Here is a 13,919-nt window from a genome sequence, read left to right as displayed (position 1 = left end):
AGCGAGTAACAAGGGAAAAAAGGTTTTCCAAAAGGCCAAAAAAAGCCAAAGTGAGCTGGATCACACCACAATGCTTGCAGCGCCGCAGAAAAAGACTGCGTGCATGCATTTTATAGGGCATACTTTTTGTGCCAAGTCAAAGTTCTAGAAACTTTGACATAAGTTTTATATGTCGGGGCTCCATCTGATGGATTTCACCCATGTGTGAGCACTACCATCCTGCTTGTCCTAAGAGAAACTGAATAAATAAAAGATTTAACATGCAAACAGGAACAATGATTAAACAATAAAAGGTAATTAAACACTTTACACTACGTAGTGCCTAGGGAGATCATGAAAAAGACTGACCACAGGATCTGAACAGGGCCTCAGCACAGAGCTCTGCTCCTTCTATACTCCCAGCCGAAGTTAGTTCTCTTATCTGTTGAGCCATTCAATGCATACAGTACTAACAATTATTCCCTGACCAATGGCCTTCTGACAGGTAATAGTTTTCTGGTCAACAGCACTGCAGGATGTTTCAGACATTTTCCTCAGGTTGCTGGGATGTGTATGCTGTTCATGAGTCAAGGGAGCATCCAAAGCTCCTGCTTGAACTACAGTGCAGAGGTCAAACACCATCTTTAGGCCAGCACGAGGAAATGAGCTCTCTGGGGCAAAAAGGGTCAGAGGCAAAACAAATCACAGAGCATGCAAAACCCTGTTCCACCACACAGTCATCTTAACAGTCAATCTCTGCTACTTAAGCCACAGAACATATTATACAAAAAAAATAGTTTATAACTAAAGCCAGTGTGCATTAACAAATTATAAACTCATTTCTGTTTAAATATATGGAATTTCTTACCTGATGTTTTACTGTAAAGTCATTCACTGAACTTTGAAGTTTTTGTATTTCTTGTATATATGCAGCAGCTTCCTGAGGACCTTTGGCAAGTTCTGCTTTTAAGTGATTTATGGTAGCCTAGACAAAAAGCAGAGATTAGGTTAATTTTGACAACCCAGATGTGAAATCCCAGGATAAAATGTAAAAACTGCTTCCATAAAGTTTTTTGTAAACTTGAACTGTGCATGCAAATTCATGCTTGCAAGAATATTTCAGGCAAAAATTTGACATCTCCATATCTTATTGGGGCTCTCTCTTTGCTTGCCAAGGTTTGCATGACAGAAAGAAAATATCAATGCATAAAGACTACTTGGTCAACCCCCGTCTGCTCATGAGTACCTGGTCTCCCATACTGCCACAGAACTCACTCAATCTTTAGTCTCCCCCTTGCTCTGCCATCACCAATGTCCCTTGTGCAATATGGTTAGGACATCTCCATGTGCTTGGATCTATAGTATAGTCCAGGCATGCCAAGTATTCATATGCACTTTCACCCATGTTTATCAAGCAAATGGCATTTCCCTGAATACTCATTACTCATCCCTACTTTCCCCTTCCTTTCCCTCTGCTCCTAATGTAATTCCACCTTTTGTTTGTCTTATAGTATTATATAATGCCATTCTCAATCTTTATTAAACTTTGTGTAAATATCCTTTTGCCTCCCATTCACCTAAGCAGCACCCCCTCCAGAGGTGCTTGCTCCTTGTAAATTATAGCCATCTTCCTACTCCTTGTAAATTATAGCCATCTTCCTACTCCTTGTAAATTATAGCCATCTTCCTACTCCTTGTAAATTATAGCCATCTTCCTACTCCTTGTAAATTATAGCCATATTTATCTAGTTGTTTTTGTTTCCTTATTATCACAGTTACTGTTCTACGTAAAGGCTTTGCCTAAAGTTATTAAGTTACTTGTAAACCGATGCGATGTGCAAACGGTTGTCGGTATATAAAAGGTTTTAAATAAATAAATAAATAAATAAATATGACAAATGAGACTAATCACCTGCCTTAAAAAAAAAAAAAAAAAAGTTATAAATACACCCAGAAATGGGTCAAAAATTTGGTGGCTAACATATCAGACTCTTCAATAAGTGTTTATGCTTTAAGTAAATGGATCTTATACTCAGAGAAACATTTTTTTATCCTTAAAAATCGGAGTAAATACTTGTCTTCTTGCATAAGCAGCACACTTCAGCTTCAAAAGACATATAGCTGTAATTCAATCTTACACACACGAACAGATTTTTCTGAAAAATGCTTAGTACATTGGTCCCACTGCTCTACCAATAAATTCAGTCTTAACTATATTCAAAGTGGTCTTTCTTCATACTAGATCACACCTAAGTTTCTCATTTGAGCTGAAGCTATTAAGTGTATTGAATGATGAAATATTTTATACAATGATCCTGTGAAAGTTAACTAGCAGAGAGTTGTAGCTGCTGCAATTGGCTTTGAGAAAACTGGATTTTGTTTTTTAGGGTGTGATATTTTTATGGCCCAACATACGAATGATAGTACACAAACTCTTACACAAACTCTCCATATCATCCTCACATAATTCTTTTGTTAGCACAGTAAAAGGTACAATAACCTGCAACCAATCCAAGGGCAGAAGAGAAATTTCAAGTGAGAGCTTAAAGCAGATTTTTGTTTTGGGTGTCATGGTGATTAAAGCAGTTTGCTTTTATTTTGAAACAAACATTAAAGAAGAATACTTTAAATCACCAAGCCACTCAACCTATGCTTTAATTACAAATAGTCTCCATGCTTTATTTTTAAAAATCTACACACTGAATATGTAGAAGAGTACAACAGGATTAGATATCTACACCACCTATTAATACTTAAAAATAAAAGTTCACATCCTAAATAATGCATGGTATATTTATGTTTGTCATCAACCACTTTGAGTAGTATTTTATATTAGAAAGACAAGATATATATTTAAATTGTTTTGCGGCACTTTACAAAAGGATGGGTGAGTGGACAAATGTAGAAACCAAGAAAAAAGGGTCTAGCTTGCACAAGGTAACGATATCATAAGAAGTACCATTAGCAAGACAATAACTTGGGGTAGAATATTTGCATGCCAATTACTCCTCTTCCACATGGAGTGGAATTGTTAGAGTTATTCCCCTGCTCAAGGCACTTCTGGAAATGAGCAGCCAAGGTCATGTCACCCAGGAATTAATGGCTCATCCACAAGTGAGGAAGAAGTATAGGCAGTTAGTTATTTTGTATATTATCTAATGCAGTGCTTCTCAACCCAGTTCTCAGGGCACACCTAACCAGTCAGGTTTTCAGGATATTCACAATGAATATGCATGAGATAGATTTGTCTGCACTGCTTCTAGTGTATGCATATCTCATGCATATTCACTGAGGATATCCTGAAAGTCTAAAAGGTGAATTTTAAAAGCCCTGCACGGGCCAAAACCAGGAGATACATGTACAAGTTGGACCAGCGCCCACAGAGCAGATTTTAAAAGCCACCTATGGACGCACTTATTTCCTGCTGCATGCACAAGTGAAAAGTTTCTAAAAAGGGGCCGAGTGCAGGCATGTTGGGGCCTGGCCAAGAAATGTGTGCAGAAATACTTACGCGTCCATGCTCGCGCCAGGGTCACCTGCCTTGCAAATTTACTTCTGCTATGGATGGCATGTTAAGTAGCCAATCTATGGATGGCATGTTAAGTAGCAAAATCTAGGCTAGTCAGTGGGGTTTTAAAGGTCAGGGTTAACGAGGGGGGGGGGGGGGGAAGGCTTTTAAACTAGGAAGATTTGGAAGTCCTACCCCTTAACTGGGCAAACTGGGAATGAATTGGAAAAGCAGAGTTGCTTAACTGTAACATGTATTCTCTGAGGACAGTGGAATGTTAACCCTCACACATGGTTGACATTAGATGGAGCCCCAATGCAGAAAACTTATGTCAAAGTTTCTAGAACTTTGACTAGGCACACTGAGCATGCCCAGCATGCCCTATACCATGCATACACACAGGGTTTCTCTTCAGTCTCATAACATAGAATTACGACAAAATAAATAGGAGAAACCCAACTCTGTGGGGTGGCAGGCTGGTTTCATGAGTGCTAACATACTACTGTCCTCAAAGAACACCTGTTACAGGTAAGCAACTCAAAGTGGAGCTTTCCTCCCTCTTAATGATCAGGGCGGTCGAGTCTGTACCACCAGGGCGATAGAGGGCAGGGATTCTACTCCAAGTACTTACTGATTCCAAAGAGAACAAGATGACTCCTTCCCATCTTAGACATAAAGCCCTTAAACAAGTTTCTTAAAAAAAAAAAAAAAAAAAAGTTCAAAATGATTTCCCTGGGCACATTGACCCTCCTTTTGAAAAAAAAGGGGACTGGCTATGCTTTCTCAACCTAAAGGACACATACGCCAGCTTCTCCTCAAATGTGGTCGATGCCAACTATGACTGGGAGAAAGGAGGGATAGCCAGATCTTCAAACCCACAAGGGGGATTGGTGACTGGCACCAGGACCGGGGGAGACCATTGTGGACCCCGGGGCATTGATAGAGGATGGGCTCTCCTTGCCACATGGTCACTTCAGAGGCATTGCAACAAAAGCCGGTGCATTCCCACGCCCGGCACCGTGCATCAACGGGGCCGATGCTTCTTAGGCTGCCCTTAATGCTCGGCCCGATCTTTCTCTGGTGCTGAGTTTGAAGACAATGAACCCGGTGTCCTTGGCCCGGAGGACATTGACAGACATTCAGTCTCCAGCACCCCTATCCACCAGCAGCATTGATGGGCCTGCCGATATCGATGACGAGGTATCCATCAATGCAGCTCTAAGGTCCATCTTGCCAAAGCGATGTCCCTTCGGGGTTATCTGCGTGTACAAGTGACAACCACGGACGTAATGTGATGCCCCCATGCAGAGGATACACACTTCATGAGGATCAGTGATAGACATGGTCCTTGGGCACTGGGGGAATCAGCAAAACCCAGACGCAGCCATGAGTTGAAACAAAAGGGCCAAAAAGTTGAAAGTCGTGGTAGTGAGTGGCAATGGCTGGCAGCCACTGCAAACACAGGGAGGAAATCAACCGCTAAAGGAAACTTACCTGAAATACTGAAAAACCTGACTAAGGACACTACAGGAAGGCACTGAGAGGGATGGATTGAAAGAAAAAAAAACGTGAAAACGCATAAAGCAAAACATTTTCCACAAGATAAAAAACAGACAAAGTGAATTCAATCACACTACAAAGCTTACAGCTCTGCAGAAAAGAGACTGAAGAGGGACCATGCGTGGACATGTGGTATAGGGCAGTGGTTCTCAACCGGTGTGTCGCGACACCAGTGTGTCGCCAAGCACATGCAGTTGTCTCGGCACACTTCCCGGTCCTCTGCTGACCCAGCTGCTCCCCCTACCCGAGCAAGATAGGTCCTCCACCCGGGCTTAAAATGCTGAAAGCCCAGGCGGAACGCGGCAGGAGAGCTGGAGTCAGCAGCACCGGCATGCTCTCTTCTTCCCGCCCACCGCGGCCCGGAAGATGAAGTGGTGATCAGCAGGTGCGTGCGCAGGAAGAAGAGACCATGCTAGTGCAGGCAGAAAAGAGAGGCACAGCATGAGGGAATGAGCAGCGCGGCTCGGAGCAAAACAAAGAACGTCGTCAACCCCTGCGGCCAATGGGACTCCTTGCTCCGCGAGGACTGAAAATGAAGTACGTTGCTGCTGCCTTTAGGGTTAGAAGTGGAGGAGGCTGCTGCTGCCGCTAGTTCGGGGGAGGGGGGAGAGTGAGTGAATGAGCAAGCATGTGTGTTTGAGTTCCTGTGTGTGAGTGAGATAGCATGTATGTGAATGAATGAGAGCATGTGTGATTGAAAGCTGGTTTAGGTGAGGGAGCATGTGAGTATGTGATTGAGAGCCTGTGTGTAAATGAGAGAGAGTGAGCATGTTTGTAAGCATGTGAAAGAGTCTGTGTGAGAGAAAAGGACAGCATGTATGTGTGTGATTGAAAGCCTGTGTGTAAGCCTGAAAAGATAGACAGCATGTGTGTAAGTGTGTAATTAAGAGCCTATATAAGTGAGAGAGAAAAAGCATGTGTATATGTGAGCGAGAGCGAGCGAGAGATATCCAAGCAAACCATCCCCCCTCCTGCTAATTCAAAACAATCTCAGGACACCTGGATATCAAACGTTCCCAGATATGCAGAGCAAAACATTTTTTGTATCATTTTTCATTACTGGGTCTTTGTGTCTGCTATTTTGAAATATTTTATTGGTATCTATAAATGTTTGATATGAGTTTTTAATTATTGGATATTCCATTCATCAGCTGTTTTGAAATAAGCTGTTCTTTTTGTTAGTATGATTTTACTGCTACTGATTTTATATTTCTTGATTTGTTTTATAAGGATGGGTGATGTTTCTTTTTTTCATTTGTTGTACTGCATACAGAGACTCTGGCTTGTTGCGGTTTCCAATTCAGTTTTTGTCTGCAAGCTTCTAGTTATGCGTTTTGGTCTCTATTCTTTGTTAGGTGAGGGTCAGCACATGTGATTTAGGTGAGATTTTCTGCTGGTGTGTAGTTTCTGTGTAGGGCTCTATAGCAGCCTAACTTGGTCCGTTTTCCTAATAGGAGATGTATTGGTGTCTTAAGGCCTGGTGTAACATTTTCATTGTTGCTTTTTCTTAGGTAAGGTGGTTACTGTTTAAGTGCTGGAAATTGGTGCTGTTTTGGTGTGGGATGTTTACCATTTATGCAATTTCTGTTCAGACAGAATATGTATCTTTTCCTTGTGTCATTCTTAACAATAAAAATAATACTGGACCTTTATTTTTTATTTCCACTGTAAATTGTAATGAGCAGTGTGTCACACATGTGAGTGTGGTCTGTTCTGTTAGGTGTGTCACGATGAGAAAAAGGTTGAGAACCACTGGTATAGGGCATGCTGGGTATGCCCAGTGTGCCTAGACAAAGCTCTAGAAACTTAGTCAAGTTTTCTGCCTCAAGGTTCCATCTGATGATGTCACCCAAGTGTGAGGACTACCATCCTGCTTATCCTTAGAGAAAAGCAGTTATGGAGTCAGTGAGCAAACCTCGTAAAACTCCCCCACTTGGTAGAGGCATTTGCATGTGTCCGTATAAACTGTGCGCACATGTACGCCCAACCACATGCGTGCATATACACGTTATAAAATGGATACGTCTGTGGACTAGGGTCGACGAACACGTACACGTGCATCTGCACGCCTATTTAAAAGTTACCATCTTACTGACTAGGTATGCCCCAAGGACTGAGTTGAGAAGCACTGATCTAGAAGTCTATATTCAAAGCCATTTAGACACATAACTCACAAATTAGCTGGGTTCAAAAAAGGTTTGGATAAGTTCTTGGAGGCGAAGTCCATTAATGGCTATTAATCAATTTTACTTAGGGAATAGCCACTGCTATTAATTGCATCAGTAGCATGGGATCTTCTTAGTGTTTAGGTAATTGCCAGGTTCTTGTGGCCTGGTTTTGGCCTCTGTTGGAAACAGGATACTGGCCTTGATGGACCCTTGGTCTGACCCAGCATGGCAATTTCTTATGTTCTTATGTTTTTGAACATCGAGCCACTTATCCAGCTAAAGTTTAGCCAGAAAGAAAAAAGGCATCCTGGAGGCAGAATTGGTTAAATTAGCCAAATTTCAGTTCTGTTAAGTTATCCAGCCTTGTATCTTCAAAAGTATCCAGGTTAAGTAGCACTTTCAAGTTTAAAAAAAAAAAAAAAGTTTAAATTCCCTCCCCCACTTCCCAAATTTCATATATAACTCTGCCAGGCAACGAAACCCTCCACCTCCCAAATCTCTCCTAAATTTGATAATATTCTGTCATCTGCATGTTGGGCCCCTTCCCCAGTTCTGTTTACACATTAAAAAAAAAAAAAAAAAAATCAGGCTGAGTCTCCAGACCCCCCACAATGCCTATGTCCCGACTGCCCTCCCCCCATCCTCCTCGATAATAAAAACCCTCGGGCCGATTCAGTAAAGTCCGTGGGAGAGCGGACCAACTCCCGCTCTCCCGGCGCGCACACAGGCCACTCGCCTGTGCGCGCAACTCTATTTAAATTAGGTGGTGCGGTAGAAATGGGCAAAAGGAGGCGCTAGGGACACGCTAGTGTCCCTAGCGCCTCCTTTTGACCCGGAGCGGCGGCTGTCAGCGGGTTTGACAGCCGACGCTCAATTTTGCCGACGTCGGTTCTCGAGCCCGCTGACAGCCACGGGCTCGGAAACCAGACGCCGGCAAAATTCAGCATCTGGTTTTCGGCCCAACTTAATATCGCCATGATATTAAGTCGGAGGGTGCACAGAAAAGCAGTTTCCCGGTGCTGGCAGAAACTAGCGCCTACCTTTGGGTAGGCGCTAATTTCTTAAAGTAAAATGTGCGGCTTGGCTGCACATTTTACTTTCTGTATCACGCGGGCATACCTAATAGGGCCATTAACATGCATTTGCATTTTGAGGGCGCTATTAGGTGCCACGGGTTGGACGCGCGTTTTCCGCCCCTTACTGAATAAGGGGTAAGGGAAAACGCGTGAATAAGGGGTAAGGGAAAACGCGTGAATAAGGGGTAAGGGAAAACGCGTGAATAAGGGGTAAGGGAAAACGCGCGTCCAAGGGCAGGTTAACAGTGCTCCGACGGAGCGCACTGTACTGTATCGGCCTGCTTGCTTGTTAGGAGCAAGGTATGCACTTATGTGCTTCCCAGTGTTTCTGGCGCTGTTTCTGTCAGAAGCAGAACCGAAGTCTAAGCTACTTGGAGTTTACGCTTCTAGGGGAAGGTGGTCAGGGAGCGGGCCCCAACCTGCAGACTCCAGAACATTTTCAAATTTAGGAGGGGATTGGGAATGCACAGCCCAGGAAATGAGGGAGAGGAAGGGGGAGGAGGGAAGAAAGGAAAGAATCTGGCTGCAGGCCTTTTTTTTTTTTAAACATTTACAGTGCCATTTAACTAGATATCTTTGACGATATCTGTTTAAGTAGCAAGTTATCTGGCCACGTAACGCTGAACAGCTAACTGGTTATATTCAAACAGACAATTAGGTTTTTAAGTTATCTGGCTACATGTAGAAAGATAACCTTAGGCAAGTTTATTCAGTAGGGCATTTATCCCTCCAAACATTTGGGACAAATTATCTGGCTAACTTATTTTTATTTATTTTAGCAGACTAACTTTAGCAGATTAACTTGCCTGCTCGCTGGCTTATTGAATATGAACCTAGTATTTCTAGATATTTCCCATTTCAAAATATATTTGTAGAACTTCTTGTCCTAATAAACTGACAATCTTATTTTCTCATTTGTACTAGCCGTCTATAGTTAAAAATATGCAGTATACTGAGTAAGTGCTTTAAAAATTTCAGTAATAAGCCTCTTTTCAGACTATTTTTCCAGCATGATCTTAAAATTTTCAATAAAAAATAAATATAAATAAGTACTTATACAATCACTTTTCACAATTCATTTTGCTCTAAAACTGAATTGGGGCATGCTGAGATTACAGCTGTGAATAACCTGAGTCACTGTTGCTTGGTTAAAAAAGTCATTTCTATATAAAGCTCATCTTCAGGCAAAAATGTTACAGTGCAATGAAAGAAATTCAGAAAACCAGTTACCTCTAATTTAAGTATCTCCATTAGAAAGCAGACAAAAAAAGGATGAAAAATGAATGATGTAAGGTGGAAACAATGACAAGCTGTTAGGCACAATTCATGACAGAAGCAGATAAATATTGTTCTAATCTATTAGATCTTATTTTTCTACATAAGGATGTTATTATACCAGATATACTATTTAAAATATGTAAGTCTCTGCTGCTTATTAAATTAAAGTTTCATACACTTGCCTTTTAATTACTACTGGATGAGCCAAGGATAAAATACAATGGGACCCAATTCGAACTTCTGGAGACACTCATTCTTCCATTCCCCCCTCCTAACTATCAGGCAGATACAGTAAGGACGCGGTAGAAAAAGTGTGGCAGTGCCGGGCGCCCGCTCGTTTGCCGCGCGTACAGTTTGGATCACATACCGCTCGATACAGTATTTAAATGGCATGCAAATGCAAGCCGTGTCCAAAGCGCGTCCAAGAAGCATCCATAAAGCGCAATCCATTTTACTGTATAGAGCACTATACAGCGCCTATACAGTATTCTGGATGCGCTGGTACCTGTCATTTCAAATGACATTTGAAATGACAGTACCAGGAAGTTGATCCCAACTTTAAGCAAAAGAAAGGGTCAGAGAAGTATCAGCCGGCCATTAACAGCAAAGGTCATGATTTAGCAAGACAATTCCCCTAGGGGAAAAAATACAATCAAATCAGACCAAAAGTAAAACGTATTAGGAAGGACCTGTTGTCTCCAAGCATAACCTAAACTCTTGCCTGCCCAACCTAAAATCCAACGCACCGGGAAAGCCACTCTTCGGATCGTGACTAATCCCATCACTGGAAGGACGAAAGATTTTAAGCGTCCCAGTTCCTCTCTCTGCTATGTCGATGCATTCTCCTTTCCACTGCAATGCGAACAGTATTCTGAAAAATAACTTTCAAACCCAGGGTGGTGGAGCACTGTTGTGCTTGATAAAACCTGCACTCAACAGGATTGGGCAAACTTCCCCCCAGCCCCCGCTCACCTGCCCTGGCTGCGTCCATGGGTGCCAGTCTCCGGAGCAGCCCCAGTCCTCTCTCCCCTCCTCCCGGGGGCAGCCGGCGGCGAGAGCAGCTTCAGCAGCCCGGGGCGAATCGGGCGCTCCCCATGCGAGGCAACTTCCAGCAGCCCTCGCCGGCGATGGTGAATGAGCGCATGCCATGACCTCTGACGTCCAGCCGGGCGCTCAGGTCACACATGCGTTCATGCACCTTCGCTGCCATGAGCACACGCCATGACCTTGGACATCCAGCCGGGCGCTCAGGTCACAGCATGCGTTCATGCACCCTCGCCGGCGGGGGCTGCTGGAAGTCGCCTCGCATGGGGAGCGCCCGATCCGCCCCGGGCTGCTGAAGCCGCTCTCGCCGCCGGCCGGGTTTGAAAGTTATTTTTCAGAATACTGTTCGCATTGCAGTGGAAAGGAGAATGCATTGATATAGCGGAGAGAGGAACTGGGACGCTTAAAAAAAAATCTTTCGTCCTTCCAGTGATGGGATTAGTCGCGATCTGAAAAGTGGCTTTCCCGGTGTGTTGGATTTTAGGTTGGGCAGGCAAGAGTTTAGGTTATGCTTGGAAACAACAGGTCCTTCCTTCCTGCTCCGGAGCAGTCAGCGCGCCCGCACGGGAGACCGGCACCCATAGACGCGACCAGGGCAGGTGAGCGGGAGCTGGGGGAAAGTTTGCCCGATCCTGGCTCCTCTAAAGGTTTTGTCCCGGGGGGTGAGGGGGTCGTTTGCCCGTGAAATTTTGTCTCTCTGACCTGACACTCCACACTAACGCAGAGGTAAGGGTAGGCGGTAAATTAGCAGGTTAAACACGCAGCAAAACTGCAGGTTAAAAAGGCGATAATCGGAGCGCACGTTATTGTATGGGAGGGAATAGCTAATCCGATCATTTACATATCATATACATGCCACGGGCGGAAAGGGTTACCCGTTGATTTAAAGAAGCGGTAAGGATGGGTTAAAAGGGATAGTGAATCGCGGGTTGGACTTACACGGCCAAATTGTGGGTACAAAGCGGGTTAGAAGCAGGGTAACCGTGGCCGCGCTTTACTGTATCGGCCTGTATGTAAAAAACATTTTGGGAGCAATATTCTGAAGTATTCAGACAGTTAAAGCATGGTTTAAAAATTGCCATCCTTGTCCCCTATGTGGGAAACAGTAGTTAGAGGTGTTAGGTCGGGGAAGGGTCAAGCAACTACATTTTCAAATCACTGTGCACACTTTCTGGTGCATACTCTGCAACTATCCCCCTGCAGGTGCAGAGTACATGAGCTCAAAAGCATATGCGTTGCATGCACTGTCCAAATCTGCTTGCAAACTGGCAGGTACACAATGCTTGCAAGTTTGCAGAATAACCATCTCAATACTTAAGATCCTTAAATTACATTTGAAGCATTCCGTTTAGTGCGAAATGTCTTCAACCAAAAGGGAACAATGTCATATTGCCAAGCAAGGAGAATATGTCAAGCTATGAAACTAGAACATTAATCTGAGCAACTCTAGCATTGTCTAACTGCATTGTCTAACTGCTTATGTGTTTCTTACTTCATATCAGCTTGCGTATATGCACTGTGCATTTTCACTTTGTTCATTTTAGTATATGCCACTTCATTTTACTCTACACTAAAAACAGTTTTCTGCCTGCACACCCCTATTGTACAGTATTATGATCTAGCTAATCTGTTTCCCTAAAAAATGTACTTACAGGCCGATGCAATAAAGTACGCACAAAAACATGCGTCCAAACTGGACACACGTTTTTTGAACGCATGCACAATCACCTCTCCTGGGTGCTCAATTCAACAGGAAAATGAGCCACCGCGCTACACAGGATGTACTACAGATAAATTGTACATCCCTAGCATGTCCATGGCACTGGGTGTCCAGGAGATGTGACTGAGCACCGGTTAGGAAAACGGACTCTCAATTAATGAGCGTCCATTTTACTAACCAGCTCACAGCTTCAGGTTAGGAAAATGGATGCTCAATTAATGGGTATCCATTTTCCTAACCTGACCGTTGGCAAGAATTTTTTTCATGCTGCTTCCTTTCAGGATAATAGTAAATAGGGGGAATCACAGAAAAGCAGTATTTTGGGCCCCGGCACGGAAAACTGACCCACTGAGCATGCCCACAGCGTCCACGCGGGGTCCCTCTTTCGTCTTATAACAGAGTTCACGAAAAATGAAATAAACCAACAGAAACCCAACTATAAGTTCTATAAGTCATTCATGTTCAGGTACATGTAAGTTATTCTAAATTACTCTAAGTTATAATGTGTAAATAGTCAATGTCTTAATTATGTTCAGGGAGAAGAAAAAGCCTAGTGATCAGAGCAGTGGGATACGAACTAGGCGGCCAGGATTTGTGTCTCGCTGTTGCTCCTTGTGGCCTTGGGCGGGTCACTTTACCCCCTCTGCCCCAGGTACAAACTTAGATTGTAAGCCCTCTGGAGATAGGGAAATACCCACAGTACCTGAATGTAAACTGATGTGATATCCCAGATCGAATGTCGGTATATAAAAACAAATAAATAAATAAAAATAAAACTATGCGGGATGGAAGGCAGGTTTTATGAGGACTAACATCCTGCTGTCCTTTTACAATCCAGAGTATGCAGTGCACGTTCACCCTGGTGAGTTTGTGGCCTTGGAAAAAAGGAAGGCAACACAATGAACTAATTGACATGGAACTCCATGACCACCTTTGGAAGGAATTTCCAGTGCGTAAGCAAGACCACCTTATGACAAAACTTTGTATAAAGAGATAAGATGCCAGAACCTGCAGCTCAGTGCGCAGGGTCAGTGAAGTAACCGCCACCAAGATGACCTTTCCAGGATAGGTACTTCAGATCACAAGACCATAGGGGCTCAAATGGAGACTTCATGATCTGGGACAGGATTACACTGAGGACCCAGGAGACCACTGGAGGCAGAGTAGGAGGCTGAAGTTGCAACATGCCCCGCATGAACCACCCGAGCGGATGGGTGGAAATGGAAAACCCATACTGGGTCAAGTATCCATCAAGCCCAGCATCCTGTTTCCAACAGTGGCCAATCCAGGCCATAAGAACCTAGCAAGTACCCAAAAAACTAAGTTTATTTATTTATTTATTTTATTGTTTTCTATACCGGCTTTCACGACCAGAGGTCGCATCAAGTCGGTTTACATTTAACAAGCCGTGCATTGAACAGAGAACTCAAGCTACTAAACTGGTGCAGAAATAGTAGTTACAATGAACAAGGAAGTTTACAACTGGGAGAGGAGGAAGAAGAAAGAAAAGGGGCATGAATATTTACACAATAAAAAGAAAAGGGGCATGAATATTTACACAATAAAACGCATTTACAGAGAATATT

General features: G+C 43.4%; 1 protein-coding gene across 1 annotated transcript in view; it reads right to left on the bottom strand.

The window, feature by feature from the left end:
* EEA1 (early endosome antigen 1) overlaps positions 1 to 13,919 on the bottom strand; it is a 372,360-nt gene that overhangs the window by 230,854 nt on the left and 127,587 nt on the right. Inside the window, 1 exon segment of the mRNA XM_029601632.1 lies at positions 848 to 964. Within this exon segment, the coding sequence (XP_029457492.1) occupies positions 848 to 964 (117 nt within the window).

Source organism: Rhinatrema bivittatum, chromosome 4 (genome assembly GCF_901001135.1).
Source record: "Rhinatrema bivittatum chromosome 4, aRhiBiv1.1, whole genome shotgun sequence".
In the NCBI taxonomy this organism is placed as follows: Eukaryota; Metazoa; Chordata; class Amphibia; order Gymnophiona; family Rhinatrematidae; genus Rhinatrema; species Rhinatrema bivittatum.
The sequence above is the reverse complement of the archived record's forward strand: the minus strand, read 5'-3'. Positions and strand labels throughout refer to the sequence as shown.